The sequence below is a fragment of the Polypterus senegalus genome, chromosome 12 (genome assembly GCF_016835505.1).
Source record: "Polypterus senegalus isolate Bchr_013 chromosome 12, ASM1683550v1, whole genome shotgun sequence".
NCBI classification, from domain to species: Eukaryota; Metazoa; Chordata; class Cladistia; order Polypteriformes; family Polypteridae; genus Polypterus; species Polypterus senegalus.
The window spans coordinates 77,168,031-77,194,968 of record NC_053165.1 but is presented as its reverse complement, the minus strand read 5'-3'; the positions used below and the strand labels follow the sequence as shown (position 1 = coordinate 77,194,968).

General features: G+C 51.4%; 2 protein-coding genes across 3 annotated transcripts; both read left to right on the top strand.

Moving 5' to 3' along the window:
* Positions 1-4,319: 4,319 nt before the first annotated feature.
* Positions 4,320-9,226, top strand: dnajb1b (DnaJ heat shock protein family (Hsp40) member B1b). Its single transcript, XM_039772435.1, has 3 exons — positions 4,320-4,847; positions 7,185-7,759; positions 8,108-9,226. The coding sequence occupies exons 1-3, from the start codon at positions 4,637-4,639 to the stop codon at positions 8,336-8,338; spliced, it is 1,017 nt and encodes a 338-aa protein (XP_039628369.1). The 5' UTR covers positions 4,320-4,636; the 3' UTR covers positions 8,339-9,226.
* A 6,034-nt stretch (positions 9,227-15,260) lies between these two features.
* Positions 15,261-26,722, top strand: gipc1 (GIPC PDZ domain containing family, member 1). Of its 2 annotated transcripts, none has more exons than XM_039772436.1 (7): positions 15,261-15,400; positions 19,567-20,047; positions 21,125-21,310; positions 21,396-21,576; positions 23,490-23,602; positions 23,699-23,780; positions 25,029-26,722. In XM_039772436.1, the coding sequence occupies exons 2-7, from the start codon at positions 19,766-19,768 to the stop codon at positions 25,178-25,180; spliced, it is 996 nt and encodes a 331-aa protein (XP_039628370.1). In that variant the 5' UTR covers positions 15,261-15,400; positions 19,567-19,765; the 3' UTR covers positions 25,181-26,722. The 2 variants fall into 2 exon arrangements, with proteins under 2 accessions (XP_039628370.1, XP_039628372.1); XM_039772438.1 differs by lacking the exon at positions 15,261-15,400 and adding an exon at positions 18,887-19,360.
* The last annotated feature ends 216 nt before the right edge of the window (positions 26,723-26,938 follow it).

Below are 26,938 nucleotides of genomic sequence, written 5' to 3'. Positions count from 1 at the left end.
ACAAATGGTGTGGCAAATGTGGACAACAACCAAGCGCTAGCCTGGCACTCGGCATGGTGGACCTGTGAGTTGGCAGTCAGTGTGCCACCGTGCCAGTCTGTAACAGCAGGCCCTGAGGTGCGTCTCTCACATCTGGTCACAAATGCGCCTGCTGGAGCCCAGCGGTAGACGGACATTTTCATTTATTGAATTTCTTAGGACTACAGCATACTGAGTGCCGAAGGGATGGCAGACATCTTCCCATATTTGTACGTCGTCACCACCAAACGTCAGGGAAGTGACTTACAGGGGGTCACAGAGGGAACGTTCCAATCTGCTGTTACTGGAAGGGAAACGACTGTAAGCCCTAAAACCATTTAAATAAATGAAATGTGGCTTATTATGGCAGCAACGTGCTCAAAGGAAAATGAGAATGTGTCCACACGTTGTAACATTCAGTTGCGTTTGGGCGTATTTGACTTTTTTCAGTTACTTTATCCAAGAGCCAGTTGCCATATTTAGGTTTATTAAATAATTTTGTACCAGCGCATCACATTAAAAAGTAAAAGTGACCAGAGAATGCAGTGCCGTGTTAGTGGACGCCATTAACGAAACGCTTTCAACAACACACCTTCACACGTCACGTCATTAGACGCCGAGCTCGACAGTCAACTGGACAGCAGAGTCCGATTCAAGTGAGCTCAGGGTGGCATCGACTGGCGTGCCGCTGCCATTGGGCGCTGCTTGTGCTGGGCCTGCGACTAAATGGACTTCACCTCTCATCTTTGAGAGACGAGCCTGGTGGAGAAGGCAGATCCCCGCTCAAGTCCCAAGGTACAGTTGTTGGCTGCCTCACAGTCTGCAGCTTAGCTGTGCCACACAATTGTCTCACATTACATTCTGTAGAAATGATGTTTGCCGTTTTTTTATTATCATTATTTGGCGGTTAACTCACCTCAAGCAGCCAGAGCGGTGAGCTGGGAGGCACATTCACCTCCGCTGGCGTTTGACTACCTTGGTTTAGGGATCCATTTTATCACCAGGACAGCCCAGCCGGCGGAGGAGTAAGAGGAACATTTACAGAAATGACAAAACAAAATCGATCCACTGGGAGGCGAGCAGACATGACAACCACAGTAGGTGCTTTTCACATCACAAGCAACCACAGCTAAAAAGGAAGAATTCACTCTACTGTACAATTAAAATGAGCAAACACCACTGAAACAAATAATATTAACAATTAGACTTGGACACAAGAAACACGCATTACACATAATAACAGCACCTCGACGATCCCGAATGACATCTGAGATGAGATCTGAGATGACACGGGTGCCATTCTGTCTGGCACAGAGCAAACTCAACATCCCATAATAAGAGTGGCGCACGACAGGTCACTTGCAGAGACCCTCTGATGATCATCATGAGGATGAGACAGAGGAGAGCAGTCAGTGGAGAACTCAACATCTGCACAGCCAAAGAGAGAACCCGAGAGCCTCTGTGCCCGGACACCACGCAGGGAGTGGATGTGAAGATGGTGCACTGATACGCGCGCTTGGGGGTCCACAGCAATGCCAGGCTGCACTGAGCTACCAACACAGAGGAACTCGATAAGAAAGGGAAGAGCACACCCTGGGTAGCGACATCCTCGACATGTTCGATGTGTCTGTGATAACCAGTGCAGTGTGCTGGCAGAGGAACATTGCAAAATGAGAGGCCCACCGTATCAAGAGGCCGATTAAGAAGGCAGGCTCAGGTACGGGACACCCGATGGACCTGCTGGAGGTAGCAGTGGAGCAGAGAATGAAGACAAACCTGACAGCCATTGTGATCAGTGCTGCTCATCCTCCCTGTGACGCCAGCATTGTAGGCTTCCAGCCAACAGAAAACGCCACGAGCTCTCCTCCATACGTACGGCCAAATGCCTTTATAACGCCTCTCTGCGACTGTTTGCTTATCACCCGCTTTACCTTTCATTTCTTCATTAATTATTATCGTGTATGGGGGGTTGTATTGTTTTTTACAATATGTTTATATTTATTCACCTTCTGTAAAAGATAACTTCCCTTTGGATTATTAAAGCACTATGGGTCAAATACTCTATGTGCTGCCTTCTTGTCATTCAATCTATTATACTGTATAGTGCCTTCCATAGCTACTGTATCTGTCTATCTATCCGACTGGCCAAACAGTCAAACATCATGGTAGCAGTACAGTGGTCTTCGGGTGGTCTGCTGTAATGGAAGGAACCATGAAATCCGCCAGAAAAATCCTAAGAATGTCCAATGAGCTGAAGAAGCTGACATATAGTTGGGTGACACAGCAAGACAATGACGCAGAACAACTGCACATCAGAATGGCTGAAAGGGGACAAAAACATGTTGGACCGATCAGGAAAGAGCACTCCATGCTTGAAAGCCCAGCAGTGTTTCTGAATGAAAAGGGAGGGCTGAAATAGCATCAGAGTGACATGAAGGACCAGGAGGGAATTACAGGAGCTGTTAGCCGCAGTCACTACGGAAAATGGAGGGGCAACAACTACTTAAATACAAGGGTGCAATTCACACAGTGCCAGTTAGTGTTGTGTCACATTGTCCTTTCAATAAATGACATAAGCAGAAACAAAATTAAAAGCTATTTGCTCAGTCACCTGCCATTTATCTGAAAATCCAGTTCTTGAAGGCCAAAAATATTCAGTGTAACATCTGAAATAATACAGGAAGGAAGGAAATACTTTGATAGATGGATAGATAGATAGATAGATAGATAGATAGATAGATAGATAGATAGATAGATAGATAGATAGAAAGGTGCTATATAATAGATAGATAGATAGATAGATAGATAGATAGATAGATAGAGTGAAAGGCACTATATAATAGATAGATAGATAGATAGATAGATAGATAGATAGATAGATAGATAGATAGATAGATAGATAGATAGATAGATAGATAGATAGATAGATAGATAGATAGTGAAAGGAGCTATATAATAGATAGATAGATAGAGTGAAAGGCACTATATGATAGATAGATAGATAGATAGAGTGAAAGGCACTATATAATAGATAGATAGATGGATAGATAGATAGATAGATAGATAGATAGATAGATAGATAGATAGATAGATAGATAGACAGACTATGGTCTGAATGCATACCAGAATGACTAAAAAGGAAAAAAATGCTTTAAAAAAGGAAACTTCTGACTTGGAAGTCACAGACGACGTTCATTGAATGAGAATCAAGGCAGGAGGTGCCAATCCATTGTGGGGCACAAACTCACCCACACACACAGCTCGCTCGTGTTAGGCCAGCATAGAGCGGCTCATTAACTGAATCTGCATGGACTGGCACTACTGGAAGAAGAACTTGAGCAGAAAGTGGCCAAAAGAACAGACGAGGGGAGGAGGACATGTACAGTGCACACACACAGCTATCTGAACTCGGGTCCTGCGGGAGCTGCGAGGTAGCAGTGCTAACTGCTGTCCCAGCCCATCTACTACCCCAATCTGATTGGCCCATTAATGTGAAACTGGCAATCATAACCTGACCTACAAAGATTGGGCACGGGTCAGGAATCGGCCCCAGACGGGATGGCAGTTCATTTCAATGCCTCCAGTATACTTAAACTCACTCATCCTGAGCCAATTTTATGACATCCACCTTCTTGCAGGTTTTTGAAAACTAAAAGTATGTGGCGAAAGCATGTAAAGAACGCAGAAGAGCCCAGAAGTGCCCCGGAGCGGGGACGCAGCAGCACAACGCGCCATATCGGTGTGCCCAGTGACAATCAGCGTGGCAGTAAAAACTTGTGACTGCCGCTGGGCCCTTTGCTGATTTTCTGTCCTTCTCAGAAGATGTTAAGCGCAGCCTCGTTTTCCAGTCCTTCTGCTCCATCAGCTTCAAACCAGCTTTCCGTCTGGCACTGCGATGCTTTAAGCTGCCCCTGCCTTTCGATGTCCTGACATCCCGTCGGTTTAGAAGCAAATCATTCACTTTCATTCTGCCCGCTTTTGTTTACTTTCACGCAGCGAGCTTCTAACAATCCATGCGTGTTTAGCTTTCTGTCGTTCTCTTTTCACAGTACCTACCAGTAACGCGTGCGACCACCGGCTCGTACCCCTAACGCAGGACCAAAAAAAAAAAAAGCCAACGGTTTCCCCGCACATCGCGATGCTCGGCTTTTCAAAGGACTTTCCAAAAACCAAAGCGGGGCGGAGACAACCAGGCGGCTCAGTCTGTCGATGAAGGGGCGGAGACAGACGGCCGTGTAAGTCGAAGAAAGGGGCGTGTTCACACGTGGTGGGCGGGATAGTGCCAGCGAGGGGGTGGGGTTGGGGGGAGCAGCGCTGGAAGGTTCCTGACAGTGAGGGAACCTTCTCGAACTTTCCGTGTGCGTATAAATAAAGAGTCCCGCTTCGGATGAGAGTTTTTACAGTAGAGCACTGACGTGTGATGTGACAGATAGTATCACAACCATTAGGACCAGGCTAAGAACTTTCCAATTGACAGTTTGCGCAGATACGACATCATTGAGCGGCATTTCCGTCTGGAGGAGGAGGAGGAAGAAGACGGTAGAGTCCTAGCCGAAAGCCAGAAGTCGTTGCGCATTAAACCATTTTCTCCTAGGAAGAGTGGCGACGAAGTGACAACATGGGAAAAGACTATTATAAGATCCTGGGCACGCAGAAAGGGGCTTCGGACGAGGAAATCAAGAAGGCGTATCGTAAGCAAGCACTGCGTTATCACCCGGACAAAAACAAGGCGCCGGACGCCGAGGAGAAATTCAAAGAGGTGGCAGAGGCGTACGATGTCCTCAGCGACCCGAAGAAGCGAGATGTGTATGACAAGTTCGGCGAAGAAGGTAAGCAGGCGCTGGGTGCTGCCGGGTGACATGCACGGCTTTACAGATCTGAACTTAATGTCTGTCGAGTGGGCTGCGATCACCGCCGGCATTACGGCGACTTGTGGAGCTTAACAGGCGCCGGCCTTGAGGTCGCTTTTGGGCAGTGGACGGGTTAGTGGGCCGCTGTGAGCGCCCTGGGTGTAGAGTAAGTGCATGGACATGGCGAGAGAAAGTACCCACAGCACTAAGAATTGTCAATGCTCGGTGTGTCCATAGTTTGATTTTTTTAATGAATGTTCCTCCGGCAGTTCGATAAGCCTCGGGGGCGGAGACTAGCGCGGGGAGTCCTGCTATTGGCCGAGGCCCCCCACCTCCCATAAGCCTCTGCTAGAAGCTTCTAGCAGCTGCTTGAGAATCGGTTGCGATTACGCGCGGCTTGTGCTGCGGTGCCAGTGTTGCCAGGTCCACGGGTTTCTCGCCCAGTTGGGCTCATCGAGACGTCAACCACGGGAAAAATGCTCTTCACGCACTGCGGGTTTTCGGGATATTTTTGGGCTATTGTTTCAAACCCCCTGTGTTTGGTTTTTTTTTTTTGTTTTTTTTTTATCCAACTGGCACCCAATCCCCAGCTAGTCGTACTTGTATTAATGTTCTTTACTGTTCTAAGATCTCCTCTTTCCCCCGTTGTGTGATGGTCTGTACTCCGTGTATAACTCCTCTGAAATGTCCCAAGGGAACCTTACCGCCCCACTGGCTGTGGTGTGTACCCATCTCTGACACGGCCCCCCGCTTTCCGGTGTGTCATTGTGTCTGCCTCGGGCATGGGGGTCCCCTTTTTCTTTTACCAGTCGTTGGCATATCATTTTTACGAACCTGGCAACACTGGGTTTCTGTTCGATCGTTCAGGCGGTCTGCGGGTGTGGTGGCGTTTGGGTGACAGTAGCCGGACACTTGACATCCTGAGATTCTCATCCTATTAACGTCAGGGGTCTCCTCTCCGTCAAAGTAACGGGGGCGCGCTGTTTGAACCCCAAACCGTAAGAACGGAGTTTGACCCGTGAGCACGTGTTGAAAGTGTAACTGATTTAATGTTAAAGTTAAGGATGTGCCTGCTTCTGGAGTGTGAAGCTCGTGCGTTCATAATGAAAGTGTAAGTGAGGTTCATACCTGGCAGTGTTGAGTAAAAGAAGAAAGGAATTCATTAGAAATGGAAGACAAGTACAGGAGGACAGCTGCATCAAATATCTAAACACCGAAGTGTTTAAAGGTCAAATATTCTCGATTGTAACAGAAGTACGTCTTTATTGTAGCCGTGATGGAGGTCTGTAGAAGGCCAAACCCTGACATAAATGAATTAAAGAACATCTGTTATCACTGGCCTTGAAATAGACTAAAACGATACCTTGCATACTTGCTTGTGTTTGAAATAACACATTTGTTGTTTTAACTTTGGAGTGGCCCATGCAGGGTTAAGACCACCAGTAAATTGTGATCCGCATCAAGTGACGCTCCTCATGCCAGTACTGCTGATCCCCATCAGTTCCAAGTTGTGTAAATTTGATGTAGCTGACCGTGGCTTGCATGCACCTCCAGATTCAAGTCCTTGTGGTCATTTTTGCTAAAGACCCCAGTGCTCTGCCCTTCCACTTGATCACATTTGATCACAAATGCTGAATAAAAAGGAAGGTTTTTCAGGTCCTGAATGCCAGAAGCTTGACGTCTTGCATAACTAGGCCTCAAGACAAGTCCGCTAAGACTGCATATCCTCAGTTCAGAGTCAGGAGCAGTACCTGGTCCTTTTTAGTACCACCTCAGCTGGACAAAAAGTAAAGCCAAAGTGATTTGAAAGTGTCCAGTTTTAACCAAAAAGATAGATAGATAGATAGATAGATAGATATAGATACTTTATTAATCCCAAGGGGAAATTCACATAATCATGTCTATTGAATACAAACGGTGGAAAAGAAAGGCGCCGCGATATTCGCTAAACATTTGGGTGGGACTAAAGCGGTACTAACCTTTACTTTTATTTGCTTAGCAAGTCATGAAAACTGCTAATAGGAATCGGATACAAACCCCCCGAAACGGAGTCCTCCGACGCTCCTTAAGCACATCGAAGTTGTCCGAATTTTTGAACACGTGAAGAGTGTGGACTGCGATTTATTTATCACCATTCATTTTATAATCTAATCTAATACATAAACTAGGCAGGCATGAAGGAGTTGAGCGGCCATCCTGTGCCTGTGTGGTTTTCAATTGCCCGTGAAGTTTAACCCTTGGACTTCATTCCAGTCTCTTGCTTGTGTTTAACCCTTAAAAACTTGACTAACGGTTTTCTTTGTTCTGTTCTTACAGGGCTAAAGGGTGGCATGGGAGGAGGGGGTCCCAATGGCACCAACTTCAATTACACATTCCACGGGGACCCCCATGCGGTGTTTGCAGAGTTTTTTGGTGGCCAGAACCCTTTTGATGCTTTCTTCCGGCACAGTGCAGGTGACGATGACATGGACACAAGTGACCCCTTTGCCAGTTTTGGAATGGGGGGCATGGGAGGCTTTTCTCACGGCTTTGGCCGTTCAGGGCCAAGGCTCAGCCGGGACAGCATCACCAAGAAGCAGGACCCACCAGTGGTGCACGACCTTAAAGTAACACTAGAGGAGATCTTCAGTGGTTGTACAAAAAAAATGAAAATCTCCCATAAGAGGCTCAACCCGGATGGCAGGACCACTCGAAGTGAAGATAAAATTCTTACAATTGATGTGAAACGCGGTTGGAAAGAAGGCACAAAAATTACTTTCCCTAAGGAAGGCGATGAGACGCCAACCAACATTCCAGCTGACATCATCTTTGTTTTGAAAGACAAACCCCACTCGGTATTTAAACGGGACGGTTCGGACATCGTTTTCCCAGCAAAAGTTACTCTTCGAGAGGTAAGTTTAACAGTTGTGTTCAGGGGAGCAAATCGGGGTCTGTGAGGAGGTCCGATTTTAAAAGGCAGCTTGCCCAGGTGATGCCATATAAGATCATTTCATTGTATTCATTTTTTGGGGGCGCTGAGCTTTTGATGGTGTTAATGGGGGGGAAATGGAGACCTGCTTGGAGAAGTTCAGGCGAGTCATTAAATGAAGAATTAAATGATTAATACAATCGGGTGGGTGTGAAAAAAAGGTTTGGGGAAATTGAAGTCCATTCAAGAAACCTGTAAAGATGTTTTGGTTCCCAGATCTGTGGATCAGGCTGCCGTCTAACCCGCTCTGTTCCTGTCTCCTCCTCTGCAGGCTCTCTGTGGATGCACCGTCAATTTTCCGACGCTGGATGGCCGAACATTACAAGTTGCATTTAAAGATGTGATAAAGCCGGGACTCAAGTGGCGTATCCCTGGTGAAGGACTTCCTTTACCCAAATGCCCAGAGAGACGAGGTGACCTAGTTTTAGAGTTTGAGGTCAAATTCCCAGATCGCATACCCCAGAGTACAAAAGACATTTTGGGTCAATTGCTACCTCCATAGACCCAGTAGAAGAACTTTTTAGCTAGCGGCAAGTCTGTGAAGTCCAAACGACATCCACTTCTCGGTCAGCACTTAGTCGGACTTGAGGATTTGTGTATATATTCTTCTTCTTCTATTATGTACTTTTGTTTTTGTTTCAGTTCAAGGTGACAATAGAGGAACAAGCCAGCTCTGTACCTTGTCTTGGAACTTCATGAAGCAACTCTTTGGAGTTTTCACATTGCTTAGCGTTCTGGTCTGCAGTACAAGTCGGTTTGTCGGGCTTGATTTTGTAACAAGTGAGTGTCGAAGCCCATTTTTTATTTTGGAGATGAGACCCGTCGTTTGATCCTGGCACAGTATGGCTGGAGCAGACTTGTAGTCCCAAAGCTTGGCCGGCTGGCCGCCTATGCAGCGTGTGTTCCTCACAGCCATTCCGATCATTAAAGAGGTGACACTCCTCTTCCTCCTCCCTCATGGGGTCCATCATGCGATGGCGCCGTTGTCTTCCTCCAGATTAGGGGCCAGGATTACTTTGGGTTTGACTGAAAACCTGACTGGGCGTCTCAGAATGGCATTTTGAGTTGAGTTGCTAACCAAAGCTGAACACGGGCTCAGTGTAGTGATGATGATGATGATGGTGGAGCGCATAGACAAGTTCACTGTGAGTGCAGGAATGGAAATCCACATTCTGCCATTTTCAGCTTTAACACTCGGTGACTTGAGTTCATGGTCTTATTTACAGATTTCTGGACATATTCCAGAAAGGAGAGGCGCGCTGCCTTTAAAATAAAAATGTAAAAATCGCAGGTGCCGCTCCTCTCGATCACTGGATGTTTTGTATATGCAATTTTGTATATTTTGAAGCTGTCGGTTTCTGAATAAAAAATAATGGGTTCAGAAAGACTTCCCACGACTACCCTGCTCCTTTCTGCACTGACATTACAGAAACTGGCAGGGACCTTTGGTATCGGGCATGAAATGATGTGAGCTCATCTGTTCTGTATGTACGTTTACATGGGCTGGCAAAGCTGGCAGTGTGACACGATGGAAAGACTGGCTCACAACCCAGCGGGACCTTCAAATAATAGCAGAGCTCAGGTGCATTCCTGAAAGGCCCTCTAAAAATACGCTGCCCTCTAGGATGGCATTAAAAAAAAAAAAAACAAAATAGTAATCCGCAGCGGGCAGGACGTCCTGCGCGTCACTCGAGCAGAAGAATCACAGCAGCTGGCCATTAGTGAAAGTGAGGCGAGAGAAGAGATGACTGGCAGCGGCATCTTTGGCATTTTGTTTGTGCCAATTACCCCCATTATGTGGCCGGCCACTCTTACAGGCGTAACCTTCACGTGTCCGTCCTGATCGTCATCTCCGGTGACAGTTTAGGTGTTTAGATGTGCTGGCCTGACTGAAAGATGAACTGAAGATGTAAAGTTTCAAGACGCCGTTTACTTTGGGGTGCTGCACTTGGAGCTCGCTGTCTGAATATTAAAAACGATAAAAGAGCCGGGGGGCTTTTGTGTGAGGCGCAGCCCCAGCCCATTGCTAATGCGAGATTCAAGCTTTTAAGTTGCGGAGAGAATTTGAAGGAAACGCAACGCAAGTGCAGGCCTGGCAGAGCAGAGTGTCACCAAACAAGACCAAGAGGAATCGGACGCTTCTTAGAAAGCCAGTGGGCACACGGGCGCCTGTGTGTGTGCAGTCACGGTGTCCGATCGGTCCCCTCATTCTGTGGTGTGTCATTTGTACTTCATAAAGGAGCTGGGTGAGCCACCCTGTGCTGTAAAAGGGCAGGTCAGCGAATACCCGGGGTTGCCCAGAGTCGAGCCGCCTGTTAAGTCCACGTTCCTGTCTGGCACACTTGATCCATGAAGAGGATCTGCTGTCACAAAAGCCATTCAAGTGACGAGCACCGGAGCTGGGACAGCAATGTGCAGGCCCCACCAAATGAGGAAGACTACACTAGAAGGACGAGGCTCGGGCTGCGTTTGGGAGCCTCCTGTAGCCACAACAGAAAAATGCTTGGGTAGATAGACAGACAGATGAAAGGCGCTATATGATAGATGGAGAGATGCTTTATAAATTCACATAATGCGGCAGCAGCATACTGATAAAGAACAATATTAAAGAGTGATAACAATGCAGGTATAACAGACAATAGCTTTGTAGAATGTTAACGTTTACCCCCCCCGAGTCGCGTAGTGTGGGGTCTCCTCAGTCTGTCGCTGAAGCTGCTCCTCTGTCTGGAGATGATCCTGTTCAGTGGATTCTCCATGATGGGCAGGAGTCTGTCTGCTCAGCGCCCATCGCTCTGCCACGGATGTCAAACTGTCCAGCTCCGTGCCCACAATAGAGCCTGCCTGCCTTCCTCACCAGTTTGTCCCTCTTCTTTATGCTGCCTCCCCAGCACACCACCCTGTAGAAGAGGGCGCTCACCAGAACCTTCTGGTATCTTATTACAGATGTTGAAGGATGCCAGCCTTCTAATGAAGTCTAGTCGTCTCTGTCCTCTCTGGCACAGACCATCAGTGTTGGCAGTCCAGTCCAGTTTGTCATCCAGCTGCACTCCCAGGTATTTATAGGTCTGTACCCTCTGCACAGTCGCCTCTGATGATCACGGGGTCCATGAGGGGTCTGGTCCTCCTGAAATCCACTACCAGCTCCTTGGTCTTGCTGGTGTTGAGGTGTAGGTGGTTTGAGTGGCACCATTTAACAAAGTCCTTGATTAGCTTCCTGTACTACTACTCCTGCCCACTCCTGATGCAGCCCACCATAGCAGCGTCGTCAGTGAACTTTTGCACATGGCAGGACTCCGAGTTGTATTGGAAGTCTAATGTATGTTGGTGGCGCAGTGGGTAGCCTTGCAGTTAGGAAGACCCGTCTGGGTTTGCTTCCCGGGTCCTCCCTGCGTGGAGTTGGCATGTTCTCCTCGTGTCTGTGTGGGTTTCTTTTGGGTGCTCTGGTTTCCTCCCACAGTCCAAAGACCGTGTGTGTGTGTGCCCTGTGGTGGGCTGGCGCCCTGCCCGGGGTTTGTTTCCTGCCTTGCGCACTGTGTTGGCTCCAGCAGTCCCCCGTGACCCTGTAGTTAGGTTATAGCGGGTTGGATACTGGATGTTGGCTGAACAGGACCGGAGAAGGTCCAGTCCCCTGCGGCGCTCCTGTGCTGCTGACCCCAATGTCGGACCTGAAGTCCCTGCAGGTGGTACGTTACGAAGCCTGGGCTCACATTACCCGATTGATTCTTTGAGATCGCGTCGTCCCCCCTGTGCCATTTGCTTTTCTTCAGATGCTCCAGTTTCCTTCCACATCCTGAAGATAACACCTGGAATATAAAGATGACACCATAGTTACTAAAATATCCCAAAACAGCGAATTCCGAGTATGAAGGGTGCAGTGACGTATTTCTCTACTGAGGAGGACAAGGTGAGGAAACGCTACTCGCTGATCATGGAGCCTGAGGTGGCCTGCTGATGATCTGTACCCGCCTGAATGTCATAAGCACGTCTTTGTGTCCTCGTCTGCCCAGTTAGTTCAGATGGCCAGTCATCTTACAGGACGTGTTGGCAGGAATTGGAACAGGCAGAGGAAACCCACAGAGGTGGCGACTGCCCTGGGAGTCAAACGTGGGTTCCTTGGCACGAGAGCCAGTAGGGCTTACTATGGTGCCACTTTGTCTCCTTGCTGTAAAGTGCCAGCTGGCTCTTGTGTGGACACTAAGAGGTTTCCCTGTACATTAAATTGCTTGATGAGGTAGAAGTAGCCATTGCAACACAGAAACCTCTAAATGTGAACGGAGCAGCAAGAGCCAGCAGACTCGCTGCTGCCAAGTGGCGCTCTCGGCCGGTTTTAGCCTGTGTGGCACACGGTGACACTGCTCACTGGTTTGCAGATCCGGCTCCCTGGCTTCTCGTGTGGCTTTGGTGTTCAGTTGATTTTCATTCCACGTGACAAAGATGAGCAAGTTGGGATTCTGGCCAGCGCTGCTGGGATTGAGTGGGGCTGGCATGGGAAACGAATCACCTGGCAGATGAGCGACTGACTGACTCTCGTCTGTTTAACACACAGCGGTCAGATAAGCGAAGCTGATTAGGGGGGCCTGAAAAGCTGCTGACCCCCCAATGCACATGCCAAGTAGAGGAGGATCCCCCCCCCATGCCACGCCACCGCCATTGGCTCAAGCACACAAACCTCTGCTCTGTCGTATTGTGCCGCTGCGGCGGCGGTGAGAAGCTACGGAAGCCAAATGTGACGAGTGCCACCTTTGACCCGATTGTGCTGCCTTCACTGATAACAAGTGCAGAAATGTGTACTGAAAGATGAAGGACGAGGAGGAGGAGGAGGGGGGCCACACCACCCAGACTGGGACCATGAACACTGGCATTGGGTTTTGTGTGATAAACTCTGTTAATCCCCTTCTCGTGTGACCTTTGGAGGTCCGCCATCGTATGAGCCACTTTGTCATTTACAACAAGACAGTTCCAGGTGCACAACTGAAGATATAAGAAAGTGACGAGTGCCCTCTTAATACAATTTTGCCATAAACAGAAAAGTCCTATGAGAAAACCAAATGAAGAATAATTTACACACGCGAGTGACGACAGCGGACACAGGAAGGACACGGCGGCTGGCAAGGAAACAACGGCCACCTTTTTTTAATTTCAATCCTCTCTTTATTTTTATCACAGATTTTCTTAACGATGTTTCCAGCTTTGTCACGTCCGTGTGAAACGGCACAAGAGAATCTTTAAATTTAGACTTCTGGCCGTGATGCACGTGCACACCAAGTAGCGCTTCAAACAAGGTGGTGGCTCAATCTGAGTGATGCCTCGCACTGACAGCCGCCAGACCCTCAAATGTGTGTTTGGGTTTACCCTTTCTGGAAAATTTAGATTTCCTTTGGAGACAAATAAAGTAGGGTGGCACGGTGGCGCAGTGGGTAGAGCTGCTGCCTCGCAGTTAGGAGACCTGGTTGGCTTCTCGGGTCCTCCCTGCGTGGAGTTTGCATCTTCTCTGCGTGGCTTTCCTCTCAGAGTCCACAGACATGCAGGTCAGGTGCATTGGTGGTCCTAAATTATCCTTAGTGTGTGTGTGGGTGTGCCCTGTGGTGGGCTGGCGCCCTGCCCGGGGTTTGTTTCCTGCCTTGTGCCCTGTGCTGGCTGAGATTGGCTCCAGCGGACCCCCGTGACCCTGTAGTTAGGATATAACAGTCTGGACGATGACCGACTGATAAAGTATCATCTGCCCAGCTAAGGAACAAATACAAAGTGCATTATGTAGGATTTGAACTTCATCCCTGTAAACAGATAAAGACTTCTATTTAAAATGCATGTTTTGATCTTTCCAGAAAGCAATAAAATACATTTTTAGAAAATATTTTAGCATAAATAAAATTGGTGTGTAACGTATTCATTTTCTTCTAATTTTTTGCACTTATTAATATTATAATTAAGAGTAGAATTTACTTATGATTGCAAAGTGGACTTCTTGAACTTTATTTGTTACAAAACTCTTACAAATGTGCCCACACTTTAATCTGGACGCTTCAGGGCGCCCCACATGTGCGCGGTTACCTCCGCCTGGCAAAGAGCCTTCCTGGCGTGGCACAAGCACACCAAATGGTGAGCTACACCTGTGCCACTCACCAAAGCAGGTGCCCGCTCACCATGCTGCTACCTTTTCATTGTCGTTTCTCTGCCAGCATAGCTTACTTAGGTCCTTTTCCAATTTATGTGCCCATCATGGCGCAGTGCTTTGATACAAGCATGAATACCTGATGGGACAGTTGTAGCGTCTGCAGTCTCAGAAAGAAAACCATTCATGCAAAGGGGGACTTTTTTTTATAAGAAATCAGATTTTATAACTCATATAAAACGGAGGGGAATTGAATAAATAAAGAACTCTTTACAAATAACCAGATATTACGACAGCCTATACATTCTTGGTGAGCGCATCAAACACATTCTTTAGTAAAAAGGTGAAGTGCACAATCCCCGTGTCTGCCTGGGTTTCCTCCCAAAGTCCAAAGTCATGCAGGTCAGGTGCATTGGTGGTCCTAAATTGGCCCTACTGTGTGTGGACTGGCGCCCTGCCCGGGGTTTGTTTCCTGCCTTGCGCCCTCTGTTGGCTGGGATTGGCTCCAGCAGACCCCCGTGACCCTGTAGTTAGGATATAGCGGGTTGGATAATGGATGGATGGATGGATGGAGTGCACAGCATATCCCATACAGCAACTTTTACAAGAATCGGGGTCTTTGTTATGAAAATGACATAACTGGGTTGGTGATTTTCTGCATTTAAAATCGCAAGATAATAAGCTGCCAAGGCCACCGCACTTCTTAAAAAATAAAGTTGGTGTGCAAAGCAAAAGCTCCCCGCCATTAGAGATGCTTTTCTCGACCCGATTCATTTTCAAAGTAAAATTGAAAGTAACCCCAACCCCCCACCCCCACGTCCCGTACCGTTTAATCACGGTATTCCATGTTACTTATTCCGCCTTATTTTTCCAAATTAATTTGAATAAGGAGGGCTGGAATCTGAAGACATCCTCACCCCTCCCTTCTCCGCGTATCGCACACATTTGGAACCTTAAGGACTTGCGTGGGATTTCCACGCCGGACTCTTTAATCTGTGACTCAAGTGAAAGACGCGCAGGTTTCTTCTCTCGTTATGTCGACGCCTGCTGCTCGTCCGGAGTCGACACACACACACACACACACACACACACACACGCCGCGCCTGCTGTCAGTAAACACACCGCTCCCTTCTCCCGCCTCTTTCCGTCTGCTGGCTGCTCCTTAACCTGAGCTTCCGACCGAAAACGCCCCGTCCTATCCGGTTGGCTGCAGGGAGCACCCAGGAGGCGGGTTATAGTGCTACGTTTTTCTATTGGTCAGAATTTCTCATAGTTTCTTCTGGTTGGCCACGAGTATTGGAAGCTCCTCCTAGCTGACGGTCTCTGGCTGATTTTTTTTTCCCACGTTCTCCCGCGACTCGCGCGTGAATCGGCTGCTGCCGCCCGCCGTTGGATGTCAGACGACCCAGTTCGAGGAGCAGGCAGGGAGCGGAGATCGGCGTTCGGGCTCTGGTAGGACTGTAGAGAAGTCTGTCCGCGGGGCATTGTTTTAGGGGTGTGTCTGTGAATGCAGCCCTAACGGGAAGGGTCGTGTGTGCCGGGAAAACTGATACAAACGGATCCAAGCAGAGGGGCCTGGGCCGAGGAGCGAGTGGGACCGCTGCTGTCCCGTGGTGTACCGGGCGCTGCTGCTGCTGCTGTTGTTGTTGTCGTCGTCGTCGTCGTCGTCCTCTACAGACGTTTCAGGCCGGCGGTGGTCTGTGGAAAGCGGGATACCGTCTGGGTGATGGACATCTCGGGGCAAAGACATTTTGTTTTGTCGCAGGCGTTAGGTGATAACACAGAGCCGGCCAATCAGCCCTCCAGCGCAGATCAGTGAGGCCGCTGCACGTCAGCCTCCCATCACGCTGATTCGGTGCGTTTCACGGGTGATCGCATTGCCGGAGTTGTAGGCTTTGTGAGTTTAAGTCGCATAACTGGAACGGTAACCTGAAGAGCTAACGCGTCGAGACATGCATGCGGTTATCCGTTCGTAACGTTGTATAAAACTCCTATTTTAACGTGGGAGCCGAGGGGCGTTTGATTCCGTTTCACGCGTCCGTCGATGATATCATGTTACGTCATGGGGGTGTTAGGAACAACACGAAGCCAGAGGCTGACTAAGGCAGACAGCAGCGTGAGGCTGTCTGGGAAAGAAGGGGGGCGTGCGTGCGGTACCCTGACATTTCGCGACCCGCTGGCCAGAAACTCCCAAGATACGGCGGTGGTGGCAGATGGTACAGGATCATTGGCACTTGTGCCTCCAGATTCAGGGGCACGCTTTATTCACGGGACGGGCGGGTCACAAGGCAACCTGTGCTGGCCACCCGCCTGGGCGTTTCACGAGTCTGTCGCCTGATGTGACAGGCCCCGTTTGACGCCGCAGTTGTAATCTGTTGTGCCATCCTGCCACCTGTGCCGTGAGTATGACAAAGAGTGTGTGGTGCAGGACATTTCAGTGAGCTCAACACTCAAACTGGACTTTCAGCTTTGTGAGCCAAACGTGCGTTTACTGACCGGCCACCTCTTTCTGTCTTGTTCAATGGGCCGGGGTCACCTGGTGGCATTCTTGGCTCCTTCTCTCTTTCCCAGAGGTGGCTGATGTGACTCCAAAGTGTCCCGTATGAAGGGATTCGTGTTTCTCCAGTGAGTTTGTTCTTTCTGAGCACAATCGTATGTCCAGCAGTTCGAAGTGCATTTGATTTAAAGGACAAACCGTAAAGCTGAAGCAGCAACACGACGACGTCGCGCCCAACGTTGTGTTTTCTTTTACAAGCGCAGCTTCATGCCAACCTGCAGCACGTCATCGTCACCTCAGGTTGAAGTTATCATTTCCAAGGCAGTTTTATGATGGGGTGGATAGTGACGGTGACAATGACCGTGCCAACAGGCCCCTGCAGATGATTCAGTTTGCAGTGTCCAGTCAGCCGAGGTGGCACACGTCACCCCTCCTTCAAACGCTCGCCCGCAGAGTGGTCAGCGCCTGTGTAAGTGGAGACCCCCTGGCCGGTGGAACGAGCTGCCCACCTCCGAGTTTCTGTCGGGCTGTCAGTAGATGTTTGGTTTTTGTGGTGCCCACTTGTGTCACCTTGTCCTGTCACACTTGTCCCCAAACAGTCCCCCAGACTGGCCTGTTTTGGATCAAAGAGTCTGCCAAGTATGTGACTGTAACTAAGCAGATGCGTCACAGGGGGCCATTGGAATGCCCAGGATGGTGGCATCAGTGCAAGTGGCTCTTTATTGTACTGCAAGTACTCTCTGGTGAACAAGGTGCTGGGCTGGAGTGACCACCTTGTGTGGACAGACCCCTCAGCCCAGCTATGCTCCGTGACTTGTGCTGGGCCTCTCAGATTAGACGTTCCGAGCAATGGTTGGGTGGCATGCTGGCGTAGTGGGCAGTGCCCTTGGTTTTCAACTACAGAGTCCCATAGACAGGTGTAACTTTGGCCGAAGCACTGACAGTAGCCCCCCTTTCACAAAAGAAGAAGAGGAGACTCGGCTAACGCTAAGCGGGCTCTCCCAGTGAAGCCTTGGACCGTGGAGGGGCACCAGTCGCCATACGTGACACACTTCAGGTCCTCGATGTCACAGACTTTGACTCCGTCATCGAGGTCTACTTGTACCCTCGTGACCCTGAGTTTGTGTTCCGTGTGCTGCGTTTGGTGGCGGTGACATATTCTTGTCATTACTCCGAGTGACGCACCGACCAGGAGTCCACTTCGAGCCACTGAGCTTCTCTCGCTTTCTAGAAGACGACGTGTTGGCACAAGTTGGAATGTCCAAACCACATGCAGGCTGGTGCCGCAACAAGCTCCACCTGCCTGTGCCAGCTACAACACAGGAGAGCAGAGTGCGGTTGTAATGGCGGCGGGCGCTTTGGTGCGCAGACAGAGGGTCTCACGAAGTGCCCAGATGGGTTTCACGCCTTTTTGGAGGCACACAGAGGTGCAGATGGTGCCTAGCAGGCTGCATGGAGATGGCATGTTCCTCCTTTCTGAGCTGAGCCCGTGGCGAAGTGGTGCCCCCCCTCCTCCCGGTGTCTCCTCCTTTGCGTGCCACCCAAGCATTGCACGAGGGCACACGGTGCTTGTTCCGCTCCTAACAGAAGCACATAGGGTGTGCTGGAGTTTAGTGACCAGAGGTGCCCCTACCCAGGTGGCGCCCGCCTTGCAGTGCCACTCCTCATCTGTGTGTACGAGAGCACAAGAAACGGCAAGGGGCCAGCTGGCCCGCCTCTTGAGGCTTTGCATCCTGCTCCTGAGCTGCCCGTCCCAGGCCTCGGGCAGGTGGCAGCTGTCCAAGTGATCTCAAGTGCCAGGGAGCGCTCGCTGATTTGGTGTGTTGAGTGAGTCAGGTTGGGCGGCCACATTATGTTTAAGGACTTGCCAAGGGTTTGTTTGGGACTAAAGGCGATTGTTTATCGAGGACGGTGACATGCCAACGGGACGGGGAGCCCAGCTGGTTCTCCCGAGGAGCTGGCACAGTGTGCTGTTCATTCTTAATAAGGCCTGGTGGGTTTGGCCCACCTTGGTGCAGACTTGAGTGGAGTCGGAGCGGCACGTGGCACAAGCTCCCGCCGTGAAGTCCCAGGATGGAGTGGAGGGACTGAATTGGGGGCATCAGGTGACAGTGGGGGTGGGTGTAGAACCTGGCCCCCTGAACGGTGTGATTGGGGGGTCCAGGGAGGAGGAGGTGACGATGATATGGCATCGACTTTATGCTATCATGGCAGGAGCGGCCCCCTGCTCTGAGCTGGGATTAGCGTCCTGTGGGATTAGGTCACGTGGCACAGGCGCTCAGGATGGCGTGGTGTGGAGCGGAGCCGTGGCCTGCCAGTCTCCAGAGTCGGACTACGGCCGGGGCAGCGTTCAGTGGCTGAGGGGGGTTTAGAGACGCTCCTGGGGGCTCGAGGGGCATGGAGACCTGCAAAGGAATGTGAAAGGCAACCGGGAGACACCCTGTTGCGTCCTCTGTGTGTGATGAGCTGCAGCATCGCCAGCCTCGGTGCAGACGGGCACAGAACAGCTTGATCTAACTGGCAGCCGTGGGCACATGGCACACTCGCCTCTGGAGTCCCTCAGCAGCTCAGATGTTCTCTGTCCTTCTGTATAAGTGATGGGCAGGGGATTTGGGGAGTGTGCCAGTCACTGCTGGGATTTCGTGTCCCATGCCAACACCCCCGCTCTGCTGAGCGTTTCTGCCCACTTGATGGCACTTCTTGCTTTGTCCCCAGGGTTTGTTTTTATTTTTTTCTTTTCTTTGCATATACGTCATGTGACCCCGGGCACCAAAATGGGCGCAACTCGTCACCAAGCTCGCTGCAGTCGGCCTTCTCTGATTGACGTTTTCACATCTGCTGACTCCTCTGGAGGCCTAACCTTGAAGGCTTCTGCCCCCCGTGCCCCCCAGTATGTAAGCTGTCTGGTCATTCAGGTGTGTCTAGACGGGTGGCATGCTGTTTTGTGCCACTCTTGCTCCCAGTGTACCCCACTGCCTCCCTTGTCTGTCAGGTCATTGGGAGTCAATTGAGGTTGTTTTGTTCGTGTTGCCTTCCCTAGTGGTGGTCTCGTGGCGCAGTGACCACCGGGCACAGGCCTTCCTCTGGCGCTGCTGACTCTCGGCCTCTGTTTGTATTTCAGACGCGTCCTGGAAACGGATTTTCTCCTGAGGCCTCTTCCCTCTTCCGCTGAAGATGCCCTCGTAAACCTCTCATGCTTCTCGTGCTGCACACTTCCTCCCAGTGCTTTGGGTCATCGTGATTCTTCCTCCGCCACCAAAAGTGACGAGCAGCACCGTGTGTGACTGGCACCATCGGCTAAGGGAGTTCTGCTTGCAGCCATGCCGCTTGGTCTTGGACGTCGGAAAAAAGCACCCCTGGTGGAGAACGAGGAGGCCGAGCCGATTCGGGCCGGAATGACTTTGGAGGGCCTTGGCGAGAGCGCCCAGGGAGGGCTGGATCTGCAGCCCGGGTTGCCCCCCCCACCCCCTAACCTCCGGCCCCGGCTGGTTTTCCACACGCAGCTCGCCCACGGCAGTCCTACCGGCCGGATCGAGGGTTTCAGCAACGTCCGCGAGCTCTACTGCAAGATCGGAGAGGCCTTTGGCATCGCGTCTAGTGAGGTGAGAGAGCGGGCACGGGTTACGGGATGGTGGAGTGGAGCGGTGCCGCTGGGAAGGGGGGGGGGAGGATCCCAGGAAGGAGCCACACGCACTCGCGGGCAGAGACCAAGGCGCCAGATGTGTGGAGTGGAACATCAGACAACCGGTGATACAAACAACGTCCCAACGTGGCACAGGTACAGGACCACCGGCGGTCCTGAGGGGATGGCAGGAACGATCCTGAGTTCGAATGACTTCACACAGGGGATGCGCACAACACGGATATCCACTTGCTGCTTTGCCAGCCCCCTTTCAAGTTTCCCCAGCAGCCCCGCGCCCATTTCAGCCCTCCAGTGAGGGCAATGCCCTTTGGGGCTTCCAGCAGCAGCGCTGCCACAGTATTGTGGAAGGCGCCATTTTGGGCTGCCGTTGACATACCATGGTGAAGAAGAGATGACGACATTTGGGGTCTGCGATGTAAACGCCTTCTCCTTGACGTTTGGCTGCGGTGATTTGCCCGTTGCGTTAGCCCAGGGTACAAACGGTGAAGTCCTCCTCTCCTGTGCCGCCTACTTCCTCGAGTTCTGCCTTGGTAGCGCCCCGTTTGGTTTTTGGGTTGGCGCCGTGAAGCAGAAAGCTGAAGTCTTCATCAGACGCCTTTGCTCTCTCCCAGGGATGAGCAGACTCCCCCCAAAGCCATGCGATGTTCATGCTGTGCCACCCAGCAGATAAAACGTGACAATGAAAGTACCATGTCAAAAAAAATATGGCCAGTGCTGGCAGTGCCAACTTGCATGTGGAAAGCAAATTTACAAAATAGCCAACTAGTATGCCAGTGCTCTAAAAATACCCCCGTTTATTAGAGAGGTTAGGAGGGCACACTGGTACAGCACATTGTCACACCCACCACATGACAATTCACCTCAGGATCCCAGCCATGCAGCAGGTGGCATCTTAGCAGAGCAGGCGAAATGTAATGGGAAATGTGCTGAAAGTCTCTCGTGGGCAGGGAGTGTGCCAGGACACTGAGCAGGTCGGCCTATAGCCCTGTGCCCGCTTACCCACCTGCCCCGCCCTGCTCTCTTTTTTTCCTCTCAGGTGATGTTCTGCACCCTCAACACTCACAAGGTTGACATGGACAAGCTGCTCGGCGGCCAGATAGGCCTCGAGGATTTCATCTTTGCCCACATCAAGGGGCAGCGAAAGGAGGTGGACGTGTTCAAAAGTGAAGACGCGCTGGGGCTCACCATCACTGACAACGGAGCTGGCTACGCCTTCATCAAGGTAGGCCCTGCCACGTCTGCTGCGCTTCGTCAATGCCCGCGGTGAGGAGCGCCTCTTCAATGCCCACCTTTGTTTCTGCCCACAGAGAATCAAGGAAGGGAGCATCATTGACCGAATTCAGGTGATCAGTGTGGGCGATATGATCGAGTCCATAAACGGCCACAGCCTGATCGGCTGCCGTCACTACGAGGTGGCGAAGATGCTGAAGGAGCTGCCCAAGGGGAAGGACTTCTGCGTGAAGCTGGTGGAGCCAATGAAGGCCTTTGGTGAGTTGGGGGGCCGCCGACATTTTGGGAGTGGACTTCTTTATCCATTTCCTCCAGCAGTCAACTTTCACTCTTGTATCATTTTGGGAAATGTTGACGGGCATAAGAAGTCACGCAGTATGTGCCCTCCAATTAAAGCCCCGGTGCCAGCACATCACTGCTTTACTTCAGTTGTTACTGAAAGCCCCCTTCATTTATTCAGACAGACACCCGTGTCACGTTACGCCAGGCTTCATTTACGTAATCGGGGGCAGTCGCCCGGTCTGATGTGCCCAGTGACTCACGCCAATATAAGCCGTTTTGAAGGGTCGCCGTCTGCTGCTGTGTCCGCCGAACTCGCCGTACCTGTCAGCCCTTCGTCTGCTCTGGCGCCGTCAGCCAGCACATTATTGGGTGTCAGAAAAGGGGCGGAGCACAGACAGTCCTGTAAATTGACACGGCCCGGTGACGAGGTTGGCACGTAATGTGACATACCCAGTGACTAGAAGTGACCTAATTTAAGTGGCGTGACGCTGAACCGCACCATTCAGCTGACTGAAACTTAGAGACACACTTCCCACAATGCCCTGCTGCATTAAAGGCCCTTTGTAAGCCAATTGTGAATGAAGAGGTTGTAGCCGAGGTGGGCACCACTGCCATGTGTAGTGCCCAACCACTCTGACCAGTATGTCGAATTTCAAACCCTTGACTTGGGTGGGACGGAGACTTGACAGAAGTGACGTTAGTGAGTGGCACCGAAGTGAAACGTCACATTCATTCGGGTCGTTTGTCATCTCCCAGAATCCTAAGTGCGGTGAGGTGCAGGAAAGGCGCCTTAGTGTGGTGGTGCCCGTCACTTTGTCAGCCAATCACTGAAGAGTATCTCACCAAATTTGTATACAAACGAGTTGAGACCACCGCTTGACCGCTGCAGCTTAACGGTCACTCTGGATCCATTTCTTCGTCAAAATGATTTTTCTCGAACCCTCGACCGTATGATTGGAAGTCCAACTTGCTACCCACCTGACCGGTGGCGCTCATTTTTTCATATATGGGTAATCACTAAAAGTACAAGGAAATGAAAAATGTAAATTTGACGTCCTTAATGTCCACGTCCAGGGTCAACACTGATGGGACGCTGCGCTGTCACTGGAGGTCAGCGTGCGTGTAAAGTGGGAAGGAAATCGGCGGGTGGATGTTGGCAGCGGAGTATCGAGAGCACCAGCGCAGGTCCTCGCAGTTCCCTCTTATCGCCCAGTTTTCTTTGTTTGCTCCTTGAGGTGAGGGCGGGCGGGCGTGGAGGGCTTCACTCCACTGACGGCGTGGCCCGTCACAAGCCGCTCTGCGCCACTACAAAGCTCTGAAGTGCCCACCCATGTCTTTCTGTACTGTAGATGCCACTTTTCTCACACAGGCCCTTCTACCATTGTGTGCCCCTTAATGGACCGTCCTTTGGTACATTCGCCATGAGGCGGTGGGCATCATGTAAAGCAGTGATTTGCTGTCCCGCCCGACGTGGTGCTCCTTTCATGCCTTCTCGTGGCGAGCGCCCACCCCAGGGCTCCTTAGAGTTACGCACTTCACTTGTTGGAGGACATTGAGGGCCACGTCGTGGTGACAAAGTGACTCGGAGCTGCAAATATAGCTGAGGACCCTGGGGTGGGCTGCATATGTCGGCTCCGTAGACCCAAAGTCAAGACCACACACACACCTGCAGGGTGGGCTCCATTGAGAGTCTGAGCAGGAGTGCAAAGAGCTTCACGGAGAACCATGGAGATGTGCCATTCGAGTGAGGGGCGCTACATGGAGCTGCCAGTACAGTGCGTGACGACAGTCTGGTAAGAGCGAGCATCACGAGCCCCGGAGACCCCCACAAACGGGAAGCCAGCTCCTGTGGTTAAAGCTGATTGGTTGTTTCTTCCCTCCTTGTCCAGACATGATTAGCCAGCGGTCAGGGAGCGCGAGGTCCGCTTCAGCAGCTCAGCTTGGCACAGGCCGTGGGACACTGCGGCTCCGCTCGAAGGGACCTGCCACGGTGGAGGAGCTGGTAAGCATGAGGGGAGGCCTGGGTGGGTGTGGGAGGCGGCGGGTAGAGACGCACGAGAGCCTTGGCACTCCCTGACTCCACGGTTTTGTGTTGCAGCCCTCAGCTTTTGAAGAGAAGGCCATTGAGAAGGTGGATGACCTCCTGGAAAGTTACATGGGAATCCGGGACAGTGAGCTGGGTGAGCCCCCCATTTACCAGGGTGTACCCTCTACTGCAGGGTCTAGTATTTGTAGGTCTGGCCTGAGCGCCTGCCTCTACGAGAGGGTGCCATTGCTCAGAGGGTCCGTGATGTGAAGTTCTGCATGGCGCGTGCTGGACCTGAAAATGGCAAACAAAGTGAGACACCTTGGCACTGTGGTGTGGCACTTCGACATCAGAGCACACCTGCCCACCTCTGTTTGTGCTTGGCCAACGCACATCTCCGCAGAACAGCCCTGATGGTTTGGTTTTTCGTGACCCTCTTCTTCTCTTTATATTACTGTTTATTATGTGGACCTTAACAAAATGTCCCATGCTGTCACCACACTGTCATGTACTGTAGTGCAGCACTTCCAACAAATGGACAGCAGAGTACGAGAACGGGCAGACGACCAAACGTTGGCATCTTTATGTTTTTGAGAGAATGTGCCCAAAATATACACAGAGTTGAAATGCGAGTGTTGGCAGGAGGACATTAATTCAACCTGGGAGATGATGGCCTGGGCATCCAGGTGGGCCTTTGCTCCTGTCAGGCCTCCGAGTTTGGTCGCTGACAGGGGTGGTCTTCTCCGCCAAGGATGAATATTGACAGAGACACTGAGCTTCTTTCTTTGTTACCTCTGTCTTCTTTATCTCCCTCGATGCACCTCTGGACCAATAGGATAAGCCGACTCCCCACACCTCAGTCCCCCACGGACCAATAGGATGAGCCAACATGGCACCGTCCTTACAGAGGACCTCCTCTTGTGTCCCTTGCCAAGGGCGTTCAAGCACGTCCTGCTTGCTTCATTTCCCCCGGGCACAGGGATCACCCTAACCTGCCAGACCCCGGGCACATTTGGAGTAGCGGGGGTCTGAAGCCACTCGGGGGTCTTTCTTCCACTGTCCAGGAGCTGACAAGCACGTCCAGGGGGCTCGTTTTCAAGGCTGCAGGTGATGAGAATATTTATTTGGTGTTGTCACCCGAGGTGCAGTGATGATTTGTGCTTCAGCCGCCTTCACACATTAAATCCGAGGGCAGTCATCTGTGATGTCCCCTCAGTGCCCTGGACGGGTCACCGGCTGGGTCACCACAGTGCCTTTCATGCCGAATGCCACCCCAGCGTGCCCCTAACTCGGCTCCCTTTGTATCCTGACATTGGCACACAGAACAGGGGCGGTGGGCAGTCGGTTTTCCCAATCAGGGTGGCGCCGCCACTGATGCCCTCTCCTTTCTTTTCATATGCAGCTGCCACAATGGTGGAACTGGGCAAAGACAAGAAGAACCCCGACGAGTTTGCTGAAGCCCTGGATGAGACGCTGGGAGACTTTGCCTTTCCGGATGAATTTGTCTTTGACGTGTGGGGCGCCATTGGGGATGCCAAGGTGGGGCGCCTGTAGCTCTGGCCAGGCCAGGGCAGGGCAGGGCGCTTGGCGGGATCCTTCCGCCTTGGACGTGACTGGGCGTGGAGACGCTGCGGCTTTCTCTTGGACACGTCTGCTGCGCCCCCCTCGTCCCCGCTCGGCCGTCATGTGCAGACGACTACTGAAAGTGACTCGAGGCCGATTGGCCGAGCGAGGGCTGGAGACGGGGGGCTCGCTGCTTACCTCTGTGACCTGTCGATTGTTGAGTGGGTCTGTGAGCCACCTGAGTGCCCCGTGGCCATCCCGTCCCTAATCATGTAGTAAGTAAGTGGCCTCTGGTTGGCCTTTTTAATCCGATTTGCTGTCCCTGTCGGGGGTTTCGTCCCCCCTGACCTGCGGCTTTTTCCAGTTGGCGGGCCGCTGCACATTTTAACACGGAGAGGCAGTAAGAGTTGGCACATGAGGACGTGTGAATGCGGCGCCTCGCCACCCATTTCTGCTTTTATCGTCTTACTGTGAAGCTTTGAACTGTTGATGAGTGCCGCTGATTGGCGCTTCTTTTTTAATGCCCCCCCATGTCCGTCCCCCCACCCCCATCGTTCTCAAGCTCCACATGTTCTGCTTTATCTATGGCCGCCACTACTTAAATCGTACCTCAGTGATGGCACCGTATGCCCGGTGGTTTAATGTACACAATAAGAAAGAATGTGGGGGTCTGAGCGTGGAGCCAGTCCCACTGTTAGTTAGTCCTGGGGGGCCGCAGGATACCACAGCTGCTGTTCAGCACGTTTCAGACGGGCTGCCAATGATGAGAGGCGCCGGGCACTTCGGGGATTTCTCTGGAATGTTCCTCTTAAGGCTTTCAGACATAAACGGGGTGTTTGAAGGAAGGGCGGGATTTGTAGAGCGCCCCCATGTGGCCAAGGGGCAGCATTGGCATCGAGGGTGGCATGCCTGGTGGTGACATGTCGTCTGAGCCGAATGGCTCTTAATCAGTTGTGCCACGGAGCAGGAGCTTTGTGTCCTTGGCACCAGACAAACGTGCCCCATGGCCCGTGCCCGTGCATGTGACTGAGGCAGCTGGTTGCCCTTTGTGTTTTTAGGGACACGTTAGTGTCATGTGTTGCGTGTGCTGTCGTCATGTGACACTGGTGTTTGTTTTCTTTTGAAGATGGCGTCTGGTCACCTGACTCCTTCCTGCCCACCTGTGGTGACAGTCACTATGGTGTCTGGACTGGGGTCAATGGCTTTGGTGTCCTGCAGCTTTAGAAAGGATGTTGGGCGCTGTGCCACAGCACGCATCAGTGGGCACGTGATGGCTGGGTTCACTTTAGTTTACATGTGCCTTTCTGAAGTCGCGTGGCAGAATACGAGATGCGTAGCCCTCGGGCGTGCTGTGGTCCGGAGTGGGCACTGCGGGTGGGGGGGGCTCTGTAACACAGTGAGAATGTCCACTTTAGGGTTTTTCACGTGGCACACTTTTCTACGGAGTGCTCTTTATATTTCTAACAATGATGTCGCTTTCTATTTCCACATTAAACGAGACCTAGTTCACCTGGACTTGGCTTTTTACCTTCACCCTATGTCGCAGTCTGTGCCCGCCATGCCTGCCGCTGTTCTTGGGCGAGAGTCATGAATATCGCTGCAGCAACTTTAAGTGGGCACCGGTCAGTCTAATGCCCCCAGGAAATCACAGCTTCAATCCTGGCCTATTCAGTGGCAGGGTGGCATTGCTGTGATGGCTTAGCGCCCATCTGTGTGGCCTGAGAAGAATTGGCACCCCCCCACCTGTAG

What these genes read in the sequence shown, in the direction of transcription:
- dnajb1b (XM_039772435.1), top strand. Translation starts at nt 4,637, where the DNA reads ATGGGAAAAGACTATTATAAGATCCTGGGCACGCAGAAAGGGGCTTCG. An exon ending in TGACAAGTTCGGCGAAGAAG is followed by an intron (nt 4,848 to 7,184) that starts GTAAGCAGGCGC and finishes CTGTTCTTACAG; the next exon opens with GGCTAAAGGGTGGCATGGGA. An exon ending in CAAAAGTTACTCTTCGAGAG is followed by an intron (nt 7,760 to 8,107) that starts GTAAGTTTAACA and finishes CCTCCTCTGCAG; the next exon opens with GCTCTCTGTGGATGCACCGT.
- gipc1 (XM_039772436.1), top strand. Translation starts at nt 19,766, where the DNA reads ATGCCGCTTGGTCTTGGACGTCGGAAAAAAGCACCCCTGGTGGAGAAC. An exon ending in GGAGCCAATGAAGGCCTTTG is followed by an intron (nt 21,577 to 23,489) that starts GTGAGTTGGGGG and finishes CTCCTTGTCCAG; the next exon opens with ACATGATTAGCCAGCGGTCA. An exon ending in AATCCGGGACAGTGAGCTGG is followed by an intron (nt 23,781 to 25,028) that starts GTGAGCCCCCCA and finishes TTTCATATGCAG; the next exon opens with CTGCCACAATGGTGGAACTG.